A 22,227-nucleotide genomic window follows, 5' to 3' on the forward strand; every position below is an offset into this window, starting at 1 on the left:
AGGGATAGTTAACAAAGGTACATCGCCACTTGCATTGAAGAATTGGTTGCTCGTTGTATTTAGGTTGTGTTGATAAAAAAAAAAACAGTTTACCAAACTACCTTTTTACACATAAGATATTTTTTGCAACTAACGATAGGCACAGTCTTATTCTCGGGGTTTTCATTTTGTATATTTTATTTTTAGTTTATTGTATTTCCAAATATTTCGGTTGATCTCACCTTTCCATCAATCTGATATAGTCCGATACAGCCACAAACCGATTTAAACTAAAGTATTAGAAGAAACAGCAGAATCACGCGCACAACTCAATATGTTGGGACCATCCTTGTCCCGTATATTCAAATACGCACGCAACTTGCAAAGTCCACATTGTTGTAATATACAGAAACATTTTTACTTGTGGGGAACTTACAAACTTTCATATGAGATACCGAGATCATAATTTACATTCTTTGTAATATTTATTTGATGAGTTGACTGTTCACAACACATTGAAAACCTGGTCCCCAAATTTCCCATTGCATATCCCGTCCACCAATTTATTTATTTATTTATTATTTATTGTTGCAGTGAAAATCTGTTTAAGACAAAAGGAGGGAGCCACCGAAAGGCCGCTACCAACGGTGGTTATTATACAACTCCAGGCCTATAACTTGTCTAAAATAATCAGATCGGATGATGTCAGATGTACAATTGACCTCTCAGTCAATTCACACACATTTTGCAGCCACATAATACGTGGTGAAAAATAAAAAAACACAATGTGACGAACCGTGCAAACATTATGCATATACTGCATGCAGACGATGCAAAGTGCAAGTTGACATACTACATCACCTCTGACCTTTTGACCTTTGCGCAAATTCATTGATCAAGCTTTTACTAATGAATGGGGTGCATGCTGGTCTAGCCAACGATCAGGAGTGCGTTTTGGCGACCCCAACCAAAGCCCAACCGATTCAACAAGTCGGTTACTGGTTGGTCTGGACAGCATCGTCACCGCGCTCAACCGAACACGCGAAAACGCTCAACCGATGACCAACGTTCCTGGTTGGGGTCGCCAAAACACACTCCAGAACTTGATCGCTAGCTAGACCAGAATGCACCTCATTTCACACCTAACGCACGTATCTTATAACAATGCGAAAAGGCCTATACATAAACACAGATATGGAAAGCAACGTAACATCACGTTTATCAAATGAAATAATTACATCAACTTAAATTATTGGGCCTATAGACAAGACCAGTTGATGTCTTTATCCTATAAAAGGGGCCATGTTTAACCAACCTAAGCCAGAAAATTTGAAGTAGACAAAAACAGTTCACACTCACAAAAAAATGTTATTATACAACATACTGTCCATCTTTATTGAATGATTGCACAATAAAAGGTGAAAAAGCGATGCAATGTGTCCCAAAAGTAAACACTACTAATTTAGGTTGTAACATTGTGTCCGCCTTTTAAATTGAAATGCGCTAAATTGTACTATATGCAGAAAAAGAAACGAGCAAAGTTTTGTACATTTTTTACTCGTATTTGATTGTAAGAAGAAGCATGGGTTGCAGGAAACAGTAGCAATACCAAAATTTAACTATACAACAAATTAAACAGGCACTGCAGTTGTTAGAACTTTAACACATTAAACCCACTTTCAATTAACATTTGTTTATCTCTTAAGTCCAACTAAAAAAATTCAATTGATAATATGTGGCTTATTGTGATTGTGGCCAAGTCTATTGCACCATACTCGAATTCTCTTGGCCAAGTCAGCGTGGATACAAATGTTGGTCATTTTAATGAAATGTTCTGTCCTTGAGTAAAAACTGAACTATGGGTGTGTTCGTTTAGCTTCCCTGGGTCGACCCCGGTGTGTGGCGGTTTTTTTTTCCAGGACAAACGTGGGTAATTATCTGGACACGTTCATCCTGGAAAAAGAAAACGCCACACACCGGGGTCAATCCAGGGAAGCAAAACGAACGCACCCACTGTATACTACTCAAGGAGTGTTATTGGTCATGTGACACGAACGTCACTGCATGACGTAGTTGAGTGATACATCTAGCACTATCTATAGGTGCGTCCGTTTAGCTTCCCTGGGTTATCCCTGGTCTGCCCCGGTGCGTTCGGATAGCTTTTGACGTCATTCCAGGGGCTCACCCAGGTCAGCCCCCAGTGCCCTGCTGGTGGAGTGGGTCACTTGGGGGCTGTCCCCAGGTAAACGACGTCACTACGAGAGCGGTGAGTGGTCGTTCGTTTAGCTCATGGTAGGGGTTCACCCAAGTGAGCACCGCGAGGTAGACCAAGGGAAGCTAATCGAACGCACCCTATAGTGTCGTTAATGACCAGTTGCAAACTTAATAAATTTGTATTTTTAATGTTAAACTTCTTTAATACAATTTGAGTCTTTATTCCTCCCACTGTACGGTGTGTGAGTTGATTATCCCCAGATCTAGTCCAGTCAGAGTCAGCATCTGTCAAATAAATAAATTCAAATTCATTCGAATTATCACATCCATTGTGTGCACAGGCTATTGACAAGAAATCTACACAAATAATGACCTTTGTACTTATTTAATTTCATTCACTTTTAATGTTGCTGTAATTACAAGACCAAATATTAAAAGTAGAAAATGATACAAATTCTATTCGTTATCCCCGATGCAAAAGTACTGAGCTCAATGCTTATAAACATTGGTGTAAGTGTAAACAACAAAATATATTCCTTCAGTCCCGATGTAAAAAAAATAACGTGTAAATCGTTGCGGTACCCGCTTCTTAGGACTCTAACTGCCCCCGTGCTAGCTTTGTGTTCTAGCGGTAAGACGTCTACTCTAGGGATTCGAACCCGCACTGGTCGTGGGTTCGAATCCCTTGATGTGTTTTTAACAGAACTCGACAAATACTGAGTATACAGTGCTTTATACACATCAGTGTATAAGGGTAACATCAAATTAGATGAGTAAATGAGATGTTCAACTATACAAAAAAGAATACTTTAAACTTTGTGGTACCTTTTTGTCGTCATCGAACTGAAAGTTCTGACTTTGTATTGGAACCCCGTTCGCCATAGCCGTTGTTGGAACGCTCTTTAACCCCATCACGTGTATAGTCTCAAATGCCAATGTAGTGGCATAGTTGGTGATACTTGGAGTTATCTGAAGGGTTCCCTGTAGAAAAAAAAGACGAAGATTCAAGACATTTGTAACAAGTTTCTGTTGTTGACCTTCTAATAAACAACAAAATACGATTTGTTGTTGTTGTCGTTGTAAAGACGCGTATGAGTCCACGAAAAAATACGAACAAATACACTCCGGTCTTTATCTCCCGGTTCAGAATTGATTTAGATTCCGGTTCCATGGGGACCTATTTCAAGGTTAGTTTGACTCGGAAACGGATCACTAAATGGGATTGGGACTAGGATTCTGCGTCAGTTTGACCCATTTCTGGGTCATTCTAACACAGTTTCTTGGTCACACTGACCCATAATTTGGTCAGGACCTCTATTAAAGAGTTATTATTATCTCAGTTCGTTTAAAATACTTACTAATTATTTCCAATTGACGCCATCTTTACGAGCTACTTTGGTTTTGGATTTGAGCCGTATCAAACTAGAAAGTGGTTTTGTGTGACCATTCAGGGACTTTAATTTGCCCATTATTAAGACGACCGAATGTACACTGTGTGACGTCAATGGGAGAATTTCGGGGACTGTATTGGTGGCAGCAGACCCGGTAAGGTTATCATCTTTCGGGCGACGGGTATCTTGGGTATCTTGCTGGTAAGTCTGCTGCCACCTAGCATTCAAAAGTCTCCAATTTTCTTACCATTCCGCTGGCTTTTTCTACGGAGAATTCCGTAAGAACGTACTCTTCCTTGGCTAAAGAATCTGCACAAAGGGGAGAAACAAAATCGATGGCATATGATTATTAAATAACTTCACATTAAAAAGAAATATCAGTCGCCGAGAGTGCTAGGTGATGGTGCTCTTTTAATTCCATCATGGAGGTAGCAACCTCCATGATTCCATCTGGACGTAAGACTATAATCTGAACTGTTTGTGCTAATGAAATTGCGGTCTCTGATGAATCTAATACCAGGATTATTTTTCGCCCTTAAATTATATAAGCCTATTAAACACAATGGTACTTACCCCTGGATTCACCGTCGTCCCAAAACAGTTGACCACTCGCTGATTCGTTTTCATCCAGAGCTACAATCAGCCCCATTGGGTTCACACGGCTAATGTTAAGAGTCAAAACAATTAAAGATTTGTAAATTACACAAGCTATATTGGTTGTGTATTAATTGAACAACTAACCAGTTTCACTCTGTACTCAAAACTATGTACAACAATAGGTAGGCCCACCAGAATGGGTGCGTTCGTTTAGCTTACCTGGGTCGACCCCGGTGTGTGGCGGTTTTTTCCCAGGACGAACGTGTGCAGATAGTTACCCACGTTCGTCCTGGAAAAAAAAAACCGCAACACACCGGGGTCGACCCAGGGAAGCTAAACGAACGCACCCATTATCATCGGTTACGTGAAGAATAACATAACGTCCTGTGCACCATCTTATTAATCCTGCCGTCGATTTCACAAAACTCTTCCTAACTTAGGATTTATCTTATGACTTAGGACGAGTCCCAACCCTGCACTGTAGCATGCAGACCTTAGGACGAGTTACTCGTCCTAACTCGAGATAAGACGAGTCCCAACTCCGTGTGAAATCGATGGCTGGGTCAGAATCGAACCACGTCAGACAGGTTCCTGGAGTGGCCTTACTTATACACGTTCGCAGGTTCCTTGAGTAGCCATACTATTATACATTATACAGCCATACTTTCCAGGAGTGGCATTACTTGTACAAATAAATGATAATTAAAGGTTCCAGGTGGCCATAATGTAGCGGTAGTTTCAGGTTCCTAAAGAAGCTATTAGACAGTGATACTTATAACAGGTTCCCAGAGTTACTTTACCTGTACACAGTAATTGTTGTAGTAATAATAGGCATGTTCTGGAGTGCCTTACCTATACACAGTGGTATTCGCAGGTTCCTGGAATGGTATCACAAATCCACCTCTAATGTGTAGATTAATCGTCATCAAGTCAGCATCAAGCACAGCTGTCGTACCTCGTAGACTTGGATCTACCTCTTTGCCCTATACATTGAAAGTGGTATGGAAATGAACCAAAAGAACAACGAATCAATTTTTATTTTTATTTTAAATAAAAGACAAAGTATGTTATTTTGGGTATAGGACGGTTACATGGAAGAGTATGAGGTTGTGTAGTAGACGTTAAATTTGTATCGGGGACTATGTTATTTGGTTTTACACTAGCCCTATATAGTATAGGACTCTTCCCCTGTGCTGAGTCAGTATAATACGAAAGTGTAATGCCACCAGGACTGTTTAGTTTCCCGAGTCCTGAGAAAAATAGTCCAGAGGCGTGTTATCGGATGGGATTCAAAACCACGACCTTTGACACCCTATAAGAGCCGAAGTCATTTTTTTCCACAGGACTTGAGAGAGTACTTTACACAAATCGAATGCAGTTAAAAGCAATATATGGGTGGTGTTAGATATATATTTCTTGTATGAAACAAAGGGACCCTCAAAGAGACTGACAATGTGACCCGTATAGGCTTAAAGGCAGTGGACACTATTGGTAATTACTCAAGATAATTATCAGCATAAAACCTTACTTGGTAACGAGTGATAGGGAGAGGTTGATAGTATACATTGTGAGAAACGGCTCCCTCTGAAGTGACGTAGTTTTCGAGAAAGAAGTAATTTTCCACAAGTTTAGAATTTGAGGTCTCGAAATCAAGCATCTGAAAGCACACACCTATGTGTGACAAGGGTGTTTTTTCTTTCATAGTTATCTCGCAACTCTGACGACATCGAGCTCAAATTTTCACAGGTTTGTTATTTTATGCATATGTTGCGATACGCCAAGTGAGAAGACTGGTCTTTGACGATTACCAAACGTGTCCAGTGTCTTTGAAGAAATCTGTGTTATGTAAGCACACGTTGAAAGAAATTTGAATTTTGTATGTGGGCGGACAACCCTAACTTAATCAAGACCCACGCAACAGGTAAACATGAAAATCAAAGCAATATGAATTCGGGATTCGAACCGTGAATGTTTGATAATAAACCATAAGTCTTACCGGTGAATCGTAGTAATCGTACCAACGTGCGTTGGGAATGTAGGCTTCTACGGTAGTTTTCCCCTGGGAAAACAAAAGTAATATGTAGGGTTCAGCACAGTGCAGTATTTCACATAAGTATTTTGGAAACATATTCAAAAGATTTCTCTAATAAAAGTGAAGAAAAACACTTTCTCAATGTTACACATTGGGTACTTTAAAAGGATAACACAACAAGACTTATCGAAACTAAAACATATCTAATTGCGATGGACGTACCCATTTGGCACTTCTTAGAAACTGCCATGCAACGGTGCAAGGGTGGTGTAAAAACACAAAACAAAGCACAGAGCATGTTTGCATCAATCACAAAAAGTAAGAGATCATATTTGACACACGTCTTTCTTTGAACGAACACACGGTGAGAACGGTCTTGGAGCTGCGTGCTCCGTTTGTACTATAGGAACAGTAGATGATAAACAGACAAGAGTTCAATGCGAGTAGTAGGCCCAAATAGTTCTCAGGAAGTCCACATTCAGGCACGGGTAAATGGAGACATATATTCTAGCTTTGGCCACAACAGACTGTTCCAAGCCACTTTTCTTAAAGAAGATATTCCTGTTAGATTGTCACAGGTTCCATTCACACGATTGTTTCGCGCACGTCATTGGTCAAAACTTCCGGTATAGCGAAAGATTTTTACCGGAGGTCAGAACCACAGACAAAACGTAGCAATGTTGGACAAGATTTTTCAAGAGACCCTCGGCAGTACAAAAATTATAGTATTTCACACGAGGAATTTTTTGTAGAATTTTCCAGCCATGATATAATTTAGCAAGTCACTCTCGCCAAATTGCTAGTGTGAAAGGGGCTTTACGCAAACCACACAAATCTTCGATATTCATCGTGCCCATATATTGCGCTTTCAAAAATGGCGGACTCTGTTTAATACTTACCTCTTCAAGTACTGGTGTGATTAGAAACGAGGCTCCCCACAAAAACTGGCGGTCTAAGTTCATTCCCAGAGTCTCTGGAAACCTGTAATACAATTAATTTATATGGGTTTTGAGACATTGCATGGTGAGGTATCAATGTATAATATTGTTAAGTTTGCGGAATCATATTTGCTGGGTCCTACTACTTGCCGTCAACGCCGTCAACTCACTTCTCCGGTCATTAATGTTGATGAACCTATGAAGTGTTTCAACGAACATAGCACAGCTACGGCTACGACTGTTGCTTAGTGTATTGCTTAGGACGTCCTATACTTCAACGCACGACGACGCATTAATCTAGCCGTAGCCGTAGCTGCAGCCGCTAATTCGGACACGACTTACTTGTACAGAACTGACGACACTGACAAATAGACATTTTACAGAAAATGATACAATCAGTTTACTCGTGTAATATTGGTCTTGCAACTGTTGTTCCCGTCGTCGTAGCCTCGTAGAACAGCGTGTACAAGAACGGCAGGAGCTTGTAGCGAATTTCAAGGACCTTTTTGGCGTTGGCTGAGAATGCGTCATCAAATGCTGCTGGATGTTGCGCCTGGAAAAGAGTTTAACCATTATGGCAAAGTTTTATAGAAGAAAGTTGCACACGGATGTAAAAATACTGGAATGTTTTGTGAATTGGATCATTCTTTGGAACGCTTGGTGGCAGCAGACTTACCAGGAAGGTTTTCATTGTATAATTGTGTTAATTCAAACATTTGTCTCCATAAATTGGCGTGCTCCGTTAGTTCACGGCGTATAAGGAAAACCGTACAATTTCGAGGCATATGTGTGTTTATCTTTATATTCTACTATTGAAACATCTTTTTAACCAAAATGCATTTCGTAACAAACGGTTTCAAACGCTTTTTATACCAACTCGCCCGATCCAAGGCAACGTGTCCCTTTAAAATTTCCTCTCCTGACCCCCCCCCCCCCCCAATCATTCCAGAATATTCCACACAACCTTAACTGCAGTTAATGTACTAACCGGCCAGTCTCTTCCATTGTGGTTCCTGGCGAAGGGATAGAAGGCACCAACTTGACTCCATCGTAGACACATCTCATAGGTAGTCGCATACCAAAAGCCGCATATATCAGAACCAGTCTGAAAAGTACGAATTTTGTAAATGGTCCTTTATAAACTGACAAATCGTTACAGTTAGAAATGCATAACTGCAAAACTTTTTATTATGACACGCCGTATAACGAATCAGATAAATTGGTACCCATTGCTTATCGTATACTCTCTAAATGCAAAGGAGTGAAAAAGCACTCTTTGGAGAGTGTTTTTCACTCCTTAACATTATTTTAGAGAGTAGGATTCGAATGGTCAGAATCATCACCATATGATTTTTTGGTGGTCTAATTTAAGGCATGAGTTCTACTCGTTATTAGAGACCTTTTAAAACCGGGAAATGATATCATAAATCGGTGCAGAGGTGAAGCAGAGCTTCAGTTCACGATTGCTCTTCTCGGTTGGGCTCAAATGGTTTTTGTTGATATGTGTCTAAATATGCATTGTCTTAAAGGCAGTGGACACTATTGGTAATTACTCAAAATAATTGTTTGCGTAAAAACTTACTTGGTAACGAGTAATGGAGAGTTGTTGATAGTATAAAACATTGTGAGAAACGGCTCCCTCTAAAGTAACGTAGTTTTCGAGAAGGAAGTAATTTTCCACTTAAATATTTAAATTTGATTTCGAGACCTCAAAATTAGGTTTTTTAATGTCTCGAAAAATCAAGCATGTGAAAGCACACAACTTCGTGTGAAAATTGTGTTTTTCTTTTATCTCGCAACTTTGATGAATAATTTAGCACAAATTTCCACAGTTGTTATTGTTTCCACAGTTGTTATTGTATGCATTATTTTGAGATACACCAAGTAAGAAGACTGGTCTTTGATAATTACCAATAGTGTCCAGTGTAAAGAAACAACTTACGTATGTAAAGCCGAAGAGACTGAATTCCAGCATTCCTGAGGAGAAGAATAATAGGGTATTTTTTTTATAATGTTTAAAATGTACGTTTTCGAAATCGAAAATGGCTATTCGTTCGGTTACTGATGATTTATTGATAAGGTTGTCGAATACGTAATGAATTTGCCCTGATTGTTGGTTGGTTTTAGAGTAAGGGCAAAATGTTAAGGGACCATGTTCCATGAAGGTAGCATAACAGCCCCCAAAATTGCTGTTAGCGGCTGTATTGCCACATACTTTACACTGTTTTGACGGCTGTCACACCTATTTTGTTAAGCAAAGAAACGTATTTTATTACGCTAAACATTATATGGCATTAGATTGAGAATAATCATACTGACCGACAATACTCCAAGGCATCTGACGCCATTGGCTCTGATTGTCCCCAAGCCAGTGACCGGTATACGCTCCGCTCCCAACGTACGTCGAACGGGAAAGAACCATGCTTCGTTTGGTTGGGAAGACGGTCTTCAGTGCCCTACAATGTCGGGATAAATGAAGACGAAATGATGTAAATGTTTGGTCATTGCTTCATGTTTTACCGCATAGATTGCTACTTAATGGTGGAAATTATCGTAGATTTTCAACGTTGATGTTGATAGACTCTTCTTTTTTGTATGAATCTTGTGTAAAATTTGATATGAAAAAAGAAAAGGAAAGAACAGTTCAAGGGAATTAATAATAACGAACCCCCTAAAGGGGCATTTGCTCAGACAAATTCACCTTCCAAAAAATATGTTGGTTCCTTAATTCTTGCAATACAAATCATTTCGTGGCTCACGAAAATATTTCGTGCACTCAAAATAAATTGTTTGGTACCACCATGCTTCGAGTCCACGTACCGATTTCGAGATCAGGAAAATAATTATTTTGAGGGCACGAAATCATTTATTTTGAGGGCACGAAATCATTTATTTCTGTGAACAAAATGATTTCGTTTGCACAAAATGATTTCGAGCGCACAAAATAAGAACCCAAATTGTTTCTTGATAGTATTATATGAACTTGTTTTCATCGTAGCCCCCCATGTCCCATTAGGGACTCAATGGTCACCGCAAAGAAGGAACAACCAAATGTGTACATTGTAGATGATACTTACTCGTGTGTAGCAACAGACATGCTGTGTCCATACAGACTGTGTAGATTGTAATGGTTCCCCAAATGCTGTTTGGCATCCATACAGATTGTTTTATCATAGAGTCCACGTTTACCATCTGGCATGATGCGACCAAGAATGTCTGGAAAGATTATAGGAGTTACAAAATGAAATATAGTGCAAAATGACTTTGGGAAGAAATGCTTATTCAAACTGAAATTAACATATTTTATAATTAGTTTTCGGACGATTCCAGTCATGTCCCTTCTCTAATATAAATGTGGATATGCGTTGTCAAGAATTTGTTTTACAAACATACTTATTTCGATTGGCACTTTGAAACAAGCTCTATAAGCAGCAGTGATTACTCGACTCTGACAGTTAGAGGAACTGGACACATTTAGACTGTCAAAGACCAGTATTCTCACTTAGTATTCCAGGACATGCAAAAAATAACTTTTTATTAGGCATCTGAATATAGGTGGTTCTATGCGTTTGGCCAATAGTGCATTTTCAGTATTTAGTGTAAACTTACTTGGAAGATAGGGAGGATTGTTGATTGTGTTTTCCTCGCATCCAGTTTGCGACCCTGCCACGAAGTTCGACGGCTCGTTCATGTCCTTAGAAAAAAAAAACACAAGTAGATCAGGAAAAAAAATCACTCATGGTTAGCCAATACTAAACCCAAGCTGTTCAAATACATTACTTTAAGCTTTGTTAAATAATGTGCAACGTATGAGAAACCATACTTTTCTATCGCACGCAGCAATGCATTCATGAAATGATTTCAACTATAGCTCCTTAGGAGTATGCAGCCCCCGCGCAACAAAACTTGCACACGTTTAGCTATTAAATCGTATGTTAATCGCAGATGAGAAATTATTGGTAAAAGTTGTTATTTTATTTTTTTACTAAAGGATACAAGAGTTCTAATTCAGGATAGCGGGTGATTCATTTGAGAATAGTCATTTTCCTCTAGCCTGAATATCTGACGCAGTCTTGAGAAACTGCCTTTATGACCTCCCGGTTGTCTAGTGTTCCAGGTCACTCTTGTGTTGACCTCTTTTGTTTCCACTTCTACAAGTGGTACCGGTATGTGATGCCTAAAATATTTGGTATGACCATTGTCATCAATAAATTGTCTCGTGTACGAAATCATTTCAAGTGCACGAAACGTTTTCGAGGGCAGGAAATTATTTTGAGCGCATAAAACAACCGAGTGCACCAAAGGATGAGATGAGTTCGAGCGCACGAAATAAAGAAAGAAACCCATGTGTTGGTCGTATTTTTTATGTGAGCTTATTATCATCATAGTTCATTTATTGTTTAAGTAGTTTTCGCAAAGAGACAGTTTAGTTATAATTAGTGAACTTATCCTTAGCTTACAATCCATAGAGCGTCGTAGGCGATTTCATCGTGGAAGCTGTCACATAAGCTTGTCCACCAGGGGGTAGCACTGGGATCGGTGAAATCGGGGTACACACTGGCGTTGACTGCCGGCCAAACCTTATCATAAAACAATTTGAACACAATAAATACAGTGAAAAAAAAAATCCACACAAATGTTTTAATTTCTATCAAAACTGGTCACCAGCAATATACACCGCATAACTTTTTGGGGATGGTGACCATTTTTTCCTGTACTTACACGTTTGGTAGTTACTCAAAACAATTATTTACTTAAAAACTAACTTGGTAGCAAGCATTGGAGAGCTGCTGATAGTATAAAACATTGTGGGAAACGACTCCCTCTGAACTAACCTAGTTTTTGAGAAAGAGGTAATTTCTCAATAAAATATGAAAAGACTTCAAGCTAGAAGTCGTTTATTCTTATCTAAAAGCACTTCAATTCATCCAACAAGGGTGTTTTTTCTTTCATCATTTCCTCGCCACTTCAATGACCAACTGAGCCAAAATTTTCACAGGCTTGTTATTTTATGGTTATGATGGGATACACCAAGTGAAAAGACTGGTCTTTGAAAATACCAAACGTGTAACTTCCCTTTAACAAATAAGCTCAAGTTCCTCAAGTGAGTCATGCGCTGTAATCGCAAAAAAAACCACTGCGTTTGTTTTATTTGTGAAACTTGTTACTAACTGTGGCTGTGGCTGTGGCTGTTTTTGTTTTGAATTTATGGCTTTACATAGTATTCCAACCTCGGTTGGTAAAAACTTGGGCTGTCACGTTGCAGTAGAAAGATCTATTATGCTATAAACCTCGATGTGTATACACTGAACTTTTGACACTAATAATAAAGTTCAACTCGCTTTTGTTCCATTTTGGATTATACAATTACCTCTCCTTCCAAAACCTGTCCTTCTGGGGTTTTAATGAAGATGTCCTGAGTTAGTCCCGTATCATACGCTTCGTAACCCACCTCCTTACCGATGCAATGGTCCTGCAAAAGAAGAGGATCAATTGGTATCAACTCACAATTAATTTTTAGCATAAAACCTACTTGGTAACGACGGTGGGGAGCTGTTGATAGTATAACACATTGTGAGAAACGGCTCCCTCTGAAGTAACGTAGTTTTCGAGAAAGAAGTAATTTTCCACGAACTTGACTTCGAGACTTCAGATTTACAATTTGAGGTCTCGAAATCAAGCATCAGAAAACACACAACTTCGTATGATAAGGGTGTTATTACTTTCATTATTATTTTGCATCTTCGACGACCAATTGAGCTCAAACTTTCTCAGGTTTGTTATTTTATGCAAGTGAGAAGACTGGTCTGTGACAGTAACCAATAGTGTCCACTGTCTTTAATATATGTTAAATTTGCATTAGGAGAGTAAGAATATTAATTTTGGTATTGCCCGTATATACATCGAAGTGTGTATAAGCACTGTATAAATACTCAGTACCTTCCCGAGCTCTGTGAAAACAAATATCGCAGCCCAGTTAGTGTAGTGGGCGTTTGCTACAGTCAAATTTCTTCATTGTGGCTACAGTTGTAATTGTCGTTGTCAGTGACATTGTTTTTGTTCACAATAATAATTACCTTGGTCACCGTTGCCTTCAGTGACAGGTCAAAATTTTCATCATTGATGAGCGAACATCGTTATTATAAATTATTGAATATTATTTCAAATGAGAAACCCAAAGATAGACAAAGGTAATCACTGTAGCTCGTAAGCCTGGAGCAAATCTGTAAACAAAGGTGCTTGCTTTGTGAAATAGAAAACCTGGTTTTCTATAAGGCTCTTTTACAAATCGCAGTGCACGGGACCTACGGCTTAGTGTCCCATCCGAAGGACAAGCATCTCGCTTAAGGACACACTTCACACGACTGGGACTAGAACCCACATTCTGCTGGGCCCAATTTCATAGAGCTGCTAAGCACAAAAATTTGCTTAGCATGAAATTCTTGTCTCGATAAAAACAGGATTACCAACCAAATTTCAGGATAAGCAAACAACAGCTGAATACCAGTAACAAGCAACTTCCAACAAATGAAAATTTGGTTGGTAATCCTGTTTTTATCAAGGAATAAATTTCATAGTAAGCAAATTTTTGTGCTTAGCAGCTCTATGAAATTGGGCTCTGATCAGAAACACCATGCAGAGAGCGTCCGGTGCTCGTAACCATCTCGGCCAAAACATTCCACTTAATGCTGTATTCACAAAATTGTCATTAAAGTTGTATTTGATACCTACTCCGGACTCTTATTGTGTAAATCTCTTAGAGCTTACCAGTATAATAATGTATCGTTGACCACGGGCGTGCAAATCGTCCACAAAGTCTGACAGATTCTGAGTGCCGTAATTGGTTTCATCCACCGTGAAATCCATGTATCGATCCATGTAATCGATATCACCATATAGAACATCCTGATAAAAACAAATATTGAATAACACTCACATGTTAAAGGCACCGGACACATTGGTAATTACTCAAAATAACTGTTGGCATACAAACCTACTTGGTAACGAGCAATGGAGAATTATCACTGAACTGGATAAATTCACATATAACAAGTGTTAACAACAAAGCTATAGTTTTCTTTGTCATCCAGCATTATTAATATAAATATTGCATTTTTCAGTGCATTTGTTCATAGTATTACCATGGGAATTTCGGCGTCTCTCATCTCCTTGACAACCTGTTTGACACGATCCAGTGAATTGTAGTTCCATCGGCTTAATTGAAACCCCAAGGCCCAGTATGGTGGCATGGCCGGCCTACCTACTGCCTACAAGGAGCAAATCAAATCAAACCAATTCAACAATTAAATGTATTTCTACAATTGATAATTTCAAGACACGACAACTTAATCGCACACCATTTTTAAACGTGCTGTAATTTTTTTACAGTACGGTAAATGTGTGCTAAAAGCTAGTACAGACATCTTTCGTGAACACAGGATCGATGGGACTGGCCAACGTACCTCTCCACAACAGGAACAATGTACAGGATGACACGAAAAAAACAACACACTGTTAACTTTGGACTTTAGAATGTACTCTTTATAAGACCCTCGTTGTATTGACTGCACAGGTGTTCAAGTAGTAGTATATAGGGTCAACTCTACTCCTCTGATACTACTCACAAGTACCCGTAATCGAGTACTTCTATGCCACCCTACTAGTACGTTGCAAAATAGGTGGTACTCGACTGAAACGCACGTGACTACAAAACTGAACGACTAGTCTTTGTTTTTTATATTATATATTTATTGGTTTATTTCATAAAAACATTACAAAGGAATGAACAGTATGACAACCGATATGGTTGAATTGCACTAGAACATGTATAATATAAAACAATTCTTTAAAATGAGCTAAGTTAAACAGTTTTAACACACAATAGGTAAATAGCAAGTATTAAAAACAACAAACAATCAACCAGCACTTAACCAAAAAGAAAGAGACTTAACAAAAAAACCATAATATACGGACACATTGTAGATAAAGTAGACTTGACACAAGTTGTCAGTCCCATCGCCTAACGTCATAAAACTACTCCAAAACCCAACCTGTGCCACGGGACTAGAGGGCGAATATAGGGACCTCTTGCACGAGAAAGGGACTTGAGTCAAGTCTAGGTAAATAGTAGCTGTGAGACCTACTATTGACTACGAACAGTTTTCAGACACACTACTTATGGGTGTGTTTGTTTAGCTTCCCTAGGTCGACCCCGGTGTGTGGCAAAAACAAATTCCAGGACAAACGTGTGCAGAAAATTACCCACGTTCGTCCTGGAAAAAAAATCGCCACACACCGGGGTCGACCCAGGAAAGCTAAACGAACGCACCCAATAAAAGCAATGGGTATTTGTTTCCTACCTCTGTGTACTGCGTCACTAGATTCTCTGGGGTTGGTCCGAGGAATATGTAGAAATCTAAAACTCCTCCGATTGTACGGTAGGTCAGGGCGGGTGAAGGCTGCAAGGTGACATCTAAGGAATAAACCAAAACGCACAACTCATTGTTCAATGAGCACAATGCTCTTATTAAAGACATCAATGCGTGCGCAACGAATATTCTAACGATTTTTTTAGTTCATAATTTCATCCCAACTCAAATAACTATAATAACCTTTTTAGTGCGTTACACTGCAAGTTAGCAACTGGGTAAAGCATTTTATTTTTACAATTAATTACTCTTCGTGTGATTTTAGTTAAAATCCCATTTCCATGAATTCTAAGAGAGTCCGCATTGACTCGTACACAAATGAGCCTTAGTCTGTCGTGTAGTAATAAATATTGTTTAACACACCTGACCCGATCCGTACAAATATTCATGGGTCCACTTATGTAATAGTGAAATACAGTCTCTGTACCACCTGTAGTCTGTGGGGTTGATATCAGTTAGGTTATCCCTCGGTATATGGCTTGTATACTGAGATAAGCATCGCCAGTTTCTTAATGGCATGATTTTTGTTATTAACGTCACTAATGGACTATGATAAACATGTAATGGGAAACTTTTGAGACGCTTGGTGGCAGCAGACTTACCAGGTAAAATCCATTGTTCTCGGTAATGTGCGTATGCTCAGAACTACGTAAACAATGGAAATTTAACTGGTAAGTCTGCTGCCACCAAGCGTCCCAAAGTCTCCCATTAATCTTACCCATGGCATTGCTGTTCAAGAAGAGGATGCTGTGAGCGTTGTTACCACGTTCTTCAATACACATGTGATAAGGATGATGGCCGTACAAATTCCATTCATCCTGGACAGAAAAAACAGAAGAATGGATAAGAATAAGTACGACTGGGATAGTCACACATGATTTACATACCTTCCCCTTAAATGAAATCCGTTTTGCAGAGTCTCTGAAAGTTTTCAACAACTTTTCTTAAAATGGTTTTGTCCCAACATGGATTGCTTTTAGGACCAACTGTCTTTGTCCGTTGTCTGCGCTTTTATTAATTTGTTTCCCCTTAAATAAAAATGTACTGTGTTCCTGTAAAGTGCTGTGGCAGTGTGGGAACGCTCCACTAATTTCATAATTGTATTATTACTGTGGGTAACCCCCTTTGCTAAACGGATTTATGAACTGGGAGAGTTTGGAGGGCTAGGTGACAGCAGACTTCGTAGTACCGAGAACAATGGTAAGTATGCTGCCACCAGGCGTTCCATGGATAGTCCCCTATTGGTCAATGATCATTATAGACTGGTCCCCTGTCTTTATCACCAAGGAGAAAGACAGGTACTTGCTCTTCAGAACCAGTGATTTAATTGGATACGATCATTCCACTGGATATATAGACGATGATGTAAGGTTTCTATTTCTGTGTTTTGATTGGTCCGAGGTGACGTCGTCTGCATATTAATCTAGGTGAAAGGTACAAATGGACGGGGATTGGCCAAGGCTAGAGGCCACTCTCTGGCATTATTCACGAGCCTCAAAGTGTTCAGGCTACGACCATTAGCATAAACTCACCACAGGTGCAACGTCCCTTGAAAACATGGTCCATGTCTTGTAGTCCACATCGTGCAGGAATCTCTGGTGATTGTGCTCCCCGAATCCATACACGTACTTGGACGGTAGTTTGGTGGACAGTTGAAGAAACTGGTCCTCATAGGTGAGCCCACCAACAGAAGAATCAAATCTGTGTCCAATGAATAATAACTAGTTCTTATAAGGCGCAGTTTAAATTAAAGTCTTAACATTAAAACCATGGTCATTGGGCCAATGGGGAGTATACAATCCGGGCAACCGTATAGCGGCATATTTGGTATTTTACCTCTTCTTCCACCTCTGGGACCACGGTTCAAATCCAGCCGGGGGCACTACGTGGATTGGGTTTTACCTGACTGCGTGGGTTTTCCCTGGAACAATTCTCTGGGGTTTTCCTCCCACATCTGACGGAAACTGATTTTCAAACCTTCATTTTCTTCTCTCCATTGGGGTCTTGGCTAGTTCAATGATAAAGTTCACTTTTCTGAGGGTCATGAAATGTACATTGGTTGTTAGGGGGAGAAGAAAACTAAATAGCCTTACATAAGAACACCCGTGCTTTTCCGTCTGACTTGGATACTGAACGGGTTGCTTTTGTAACTGACTTCATACATAGGATCCGACGGCTGTTTGTTGGGCTTGTCAATCACAAGAGGAACTTCAAACCGAGGTGAATCGGCATCCGTTATCTGTTTAAACGGAAACAGGAAACATCACATAAAAATGCTGATCAAAATTGTGGTTTCTTTCTATTTCAGAAATAACTCCTCGATTCTCGCTATATAGACGATGTGACCGCTGACGTCACTCGAAAACCATAACATGATTCGCGCGCACAACGCCGGGCAAAACCTTTCTGTTTTGGCAGACAGCTACAGCAAGTGTATGCAATCTTACCATGACTACGCGTCTTTTTGCCCGGCGAAACATGACGTATAGAGTGTTTTGTCAACAGAGGGCGGTTTGAATGTAAACATGGGTCACATCGTCTATACCTAGCCAACTAACTTTCAAACTGTTTGGTAGCAAAAATCGTGTACCCCCTGACTTCAAGAAGTGCGCTCTAGAAACTATAGCTTGGTCGTAATTTATTGGTCCAAAGACCCAGAATCTGTGAAACTGACGCCGGATCCAACATTTTTACCAGTTTCCGTGCCACTGCCCAGACCCCTGGGGCCCAAAAATCATTTAGTGCTAACCAGAGGGGTATCTTGTTTTGGTGTCTTTTAAAAACTTTATAAATTTGGTCACCCTGTTTTGTTAATGTTATTTACATTGAAGGCAGTGGACACTATTGGTAATTACTCAAAATAGTTATTCGCATAAAATCTTACTTGGTAGCGAGTGATGGGGAGAGGTTGATAGCATAAAAAGTAATGTAGTTTTCGAGAAAGAAGTAATTTTCCACGAATTTGTTTTTGAGACCTCAGAATTAGGATTTGAGGTCTCAAAATCAAGCATCTGAAAGCACACAACTTCGTGTGACCGGGGTGTTTTTTCTTTCATTGTTTTATATCTCGCAACTCCGACGACAAATTGAGCTCAAATGTTCACAGGTTTGTTATTTTATGCATATGTTGAGATACACCAAGTGAGAAGACTGGTCTTTTGACAATACCAATAGTGTCCAGTTTCTTTAACATGTTTTAAAGTGAACAATTTGGACACGCAGTTCTTAAACTTCAGGCAAATTTGACACCCTTTTACCAAATCCTGGTTAAAACCCTGAATTCTGGGTCACTTGTAACTCTGGAGTTTTTAGTGTGTTGAGTCTTGAGAGATGGCAAGGGGGGGGGGGGGCTTCAGAGGACACTTGGGTGGTACGCAAACAATGGAAATTTACCTGGTAAGTCTGCTGCCAATTAGCAGTCAAAAGTCCACGGTTCTTCTTGTCGAAGTATTAATAAAATCCAGTCTGTAATAAGCAAAGTTGTCCATTTCGGGAAAATTACCTTGAAATGAAGTCGAGAATCCGTCTGAAACTCCACCTCTACTTTTAGATTCATGACGTCATTACCATATCGGCTCGGCACACCATCTAACCTGCTCAGGTAAGCCTCCCAACCCAGGTCAGTATTCACTGGTAGCCGTGTCATCTGATAACCATAAGTCAATGGGTAGAAACATTCAGGAGCCTTGGCTAGAGTCGCTGGTTTCCAGAAGCAGCCTCGCTCCTCACAGAGCTTCTTGCTCGGCGTGACGTCAAGATCAGGGTAGCAGTCAAATCTTCAAACAGATTACACAATTTGTTTTTATTATAGGGTTCCTTCAGCCTATTTCACTTGCATGCACTAAAGCGGTTTTGCCTCATTCAAAGTAGTTAAATTTAACTTTGAGACATGCACATTCTCACCCACCATCATAGACCTTTTCAACATTTTACCAAACTGACCGGGCAAACCAATATCTCAAACAACAGCTAAACTCTCTCTTCAAATATTAATAAGTTTAATTCTTAAACAAAAGTTAATATAAATCCTTATTGAGATCGCACACCACGGCTCTAAAAACTAAAGGGTAATTCAACAAAACCTGTGTCCCGCGAGTCATGGCCAACTCCGGTGTCGTGACTAGGAATCGGTGTCAAAATGAAATGGGTCAGCATTCTTTTTGTTGACAAATTAGTTTTTAACTTGACCTAGAAATGGGTCAGACCCCATTGGAAATGCAACACGGGTAAATTCCGACAATTTTTTTTTCTCCAAATATATAAAGACTATACCTTTCTTCGTCTTTAACATCTTTGTAGAATTGCTGGTCGGGCGTGAGTTTCTCTGGCGGCGGTGTAACTGCGTCATTGCCTTGCGTGAGATACACGGGCAGGAAAATTGCCAAAAACGCTACGACGACGAGGACCACCAGAACACCGCCCAAGGCCTTGCGGTTCATGGTTCAATATTAACGGCAGGTTGGCTTGGCTTCGATCGGGACGAGTTGACTTTTAGCTGTGGTGATCGGAAACCGACTCAGTGCTGCGTTCTGGGGTACAAATCTATATAGCCTGCCTTTGGTTGTTTATTAAGTCAACTTACGATGGGTGGTTATCAGGTGGACTTTATTTACTCATCTATTTTGATATGTCCCGCAATGATCAAGTTAAAGGTGTAGTGTTCACATTGTGTCCCGATAAAAACATATATACATGAAACTTACATATTCCAAGGAAAGTCTCTCAAAAATGTATAAATACGAATTAAAGTGTTATACCGGATTGGTGAGGATAGAACAAAACCATTGTTTAATCTTAGGGTCCGATGAAAAGCTTAGTGTTTATGAAGTAATGTTATGCCTAGTTGTTGGTCACACAACCCAAGCATGGACACTATTTTGCACAGCTTAATCAACTATTCCTGTAAATATATATCACTCTATTAAAATAAAATAAAGTGAATTAAATAAAAAACAATATGTAAATACAAAGAGGGTAATTTTTGTTGTTGAAATTACGCGTTAGGCTAAGGAACACTAGACACAATTGTTTTTTTGCTAACAAAACAGTTGCTGGCAGTGTAAGCACTTTATGTGTAATCCACCAACATACATAAACTGACAAACTTGTGAAGTTTGATATCGATCGGCCATCTGGGTCACGAGAAAGTATTGACAAACCGATTACACATTTTGCGTGACATCGATTTAAAAAAATTAATAAAACACTCACTTAGCGATAAACTTAGAAATATAAACTTAGACAAACGGGAAATTAGTTTTATTTATTTATCATAAAATATTATGACATTTCAGTCAGAAATTTTTCAAGGGATGTTTTCTACTGTCATCATTAAACCGTGTAAGTTTGATGTTAATCTGTGATTTTAGACGATTTTTTTTCTTTTCCCAATTCTGTAAAGTTCCTTTAAGTTAGCTTTTTCATTGAATTGATATACTTTGTGGGTGTTCAGGTCTGATATAAAGTCTGTAGTCCATGCGTCTGGTTCGTGTTTTATTTTTCACTTCGTCTCAAAACTAAAGGAACCGAATGACTAAGTGGGATTAACAGTTGGTAACATTCTGCAGAAGTTCTATTCTGCAGCAGTTGTATTGGAAGTGTCGTGGCCGAGCGGTTAAGAGCACCGAATTCAAACTCTGGTGTTTCTGATCAGCAGAGTGTGGGTTCGACTCCCCAGCCGTGACACTGTGTCCGTGAGCAAGACACTTAACCATTGCTTCGTCCTTCGGATGGGACGTAAAGCCGCTGGTCCCATGTGTTGTGTAACGCATGTAAAAGAACCCAGTGCACTTATCGAAAAGAGAAGGGGTTCGCCGGGTGTTCCTGGTTGTGGCTGCTTAATGCGTCGTAGCACCTTGTAAACCCTTATAATGTGCTAAATAATTGGGTCTCAGAATTCATCTCTGCAATTACCTATCTTTCTGTAAATTTGTATATACTCAGCGCCTTGAGTACCACGTTTGGTAGATACGTGCGCTATATAAGACTTCGATAAAAACAGGATTACCAACCAAACTTTCACGTGATTTTCAAGATAAGCAAACAACAGCTAAATACCAGTAACAAGAAATATGCAACAAATGGAAATTTTGTTGGTAATCCTGTTTTTATCAAGGAAGAAATTTCATGCCAAGCAATTTTTTGTGCTTAGCAGCTCTATGAAATTGGGCCCTGGTCTGTGACAATTACCAAAGGTGCCCAGTGCCTTTAAGTTTGCTGAACGCCCATGCGTTTTTTTTTTATCATCCACACAGCAGCAAGTGTGAGTTACACGTTATACAACCTTTGGACAGTTGAGGTCACGTGAGTACTTGCTTTTTGCAAAACAAATTGAGTCGATTGTTTGCTGACATGAAAACAAACAACACAAACACATTATCACATAGATTGTTATCATTATGTATAAACACTATATTCATAAACCCCAGTTTGACGGCCAGTATTGGTTGTGGTGGTGGGGTGGAGCCATTGTGTACACAGTTATGAAGTGGGGTTGGGGTGGATGGTTAAATGATCATAAATTGCCGATATTCTGATCGATTTGATGACAGAGTTACGATCATGCAAGTGCGAGAAACTTTATAAAGTCCTTGCTAAATGTTGTGTTTTTATTATTGTGTAAAGTGGTCAAGCACTACATACGAAGT

General features: G+C 39.5%; 1 protein-coding gene across 1 annotated transcript; it reads right to left on the bottom strand.

Moving 5' to 3' along the window:
* Nucleotides 1-442: 442 nt before the first annotated feature.
* LOC139945295 (sucrase-isomaltase, intestinal-like) lies at nucleotides 443-20,130 on the bottom strand. Its single transcript, XM_071942642.1, has 23 exons — nucleotides 19,853-20,130; nucleotides 19,083-19,356; nucleotides 17,674-17,819; nucleotides 17,113-17,281; nucleotides 16,299-16,398; nucleotides 15,512-15,624; nucleotides 14,294-14,419; nucleotides 13,920-14,057; nucleotides 12,523-12,624; nucleotides 11,612-11,731; nucleotides 10,761-10,845; nucleotides 10,229-10,367; nucleotides 9,471-9,607; nucleotides 9,094-9,128; nucleotides 8,140-8,256; nucleotides 7,556-7,704; nucleotides 7,113-7,194; nucleotides 6,178-6,240; nucleotides 5,034-5,164; nucleotides 4,158-4,246; nucleotides 3,832-3,893; nucleotides 3,019-3,174; nucleotides 443-2,478 (listed from the first exon to the last, which is right to left on the bottom strand). Exons 1-23 carry the CDS (start codon nucleotides 20,017-20,019, stop codon nucleotides 2,413-2,415), a joined length of 2,766 nt encoding a protein of 921 aa, XP_071798743.1. The 5' UTR covers nucleotides 20,020-20,130; the 3' UTR covers nucleotides 443-2,412.
* Between the last annotated feature and the right edge of the window lie 2,097 nt (nucleotides 20,131-22,227).

The sequence above is a fragment of the Asterias amurensis genome, chromosome 12 (genome assembly GCF_032118995.1).
Source record: "Asterias amurensis chromosome 12, ASM3211899v1".
Lineage (NCBI taxonomy): Eukaryota > Metazoa > Echinodermata > Asteroidea > Forcipulatida > Asteriidae > Asterias > Asterias amurensis.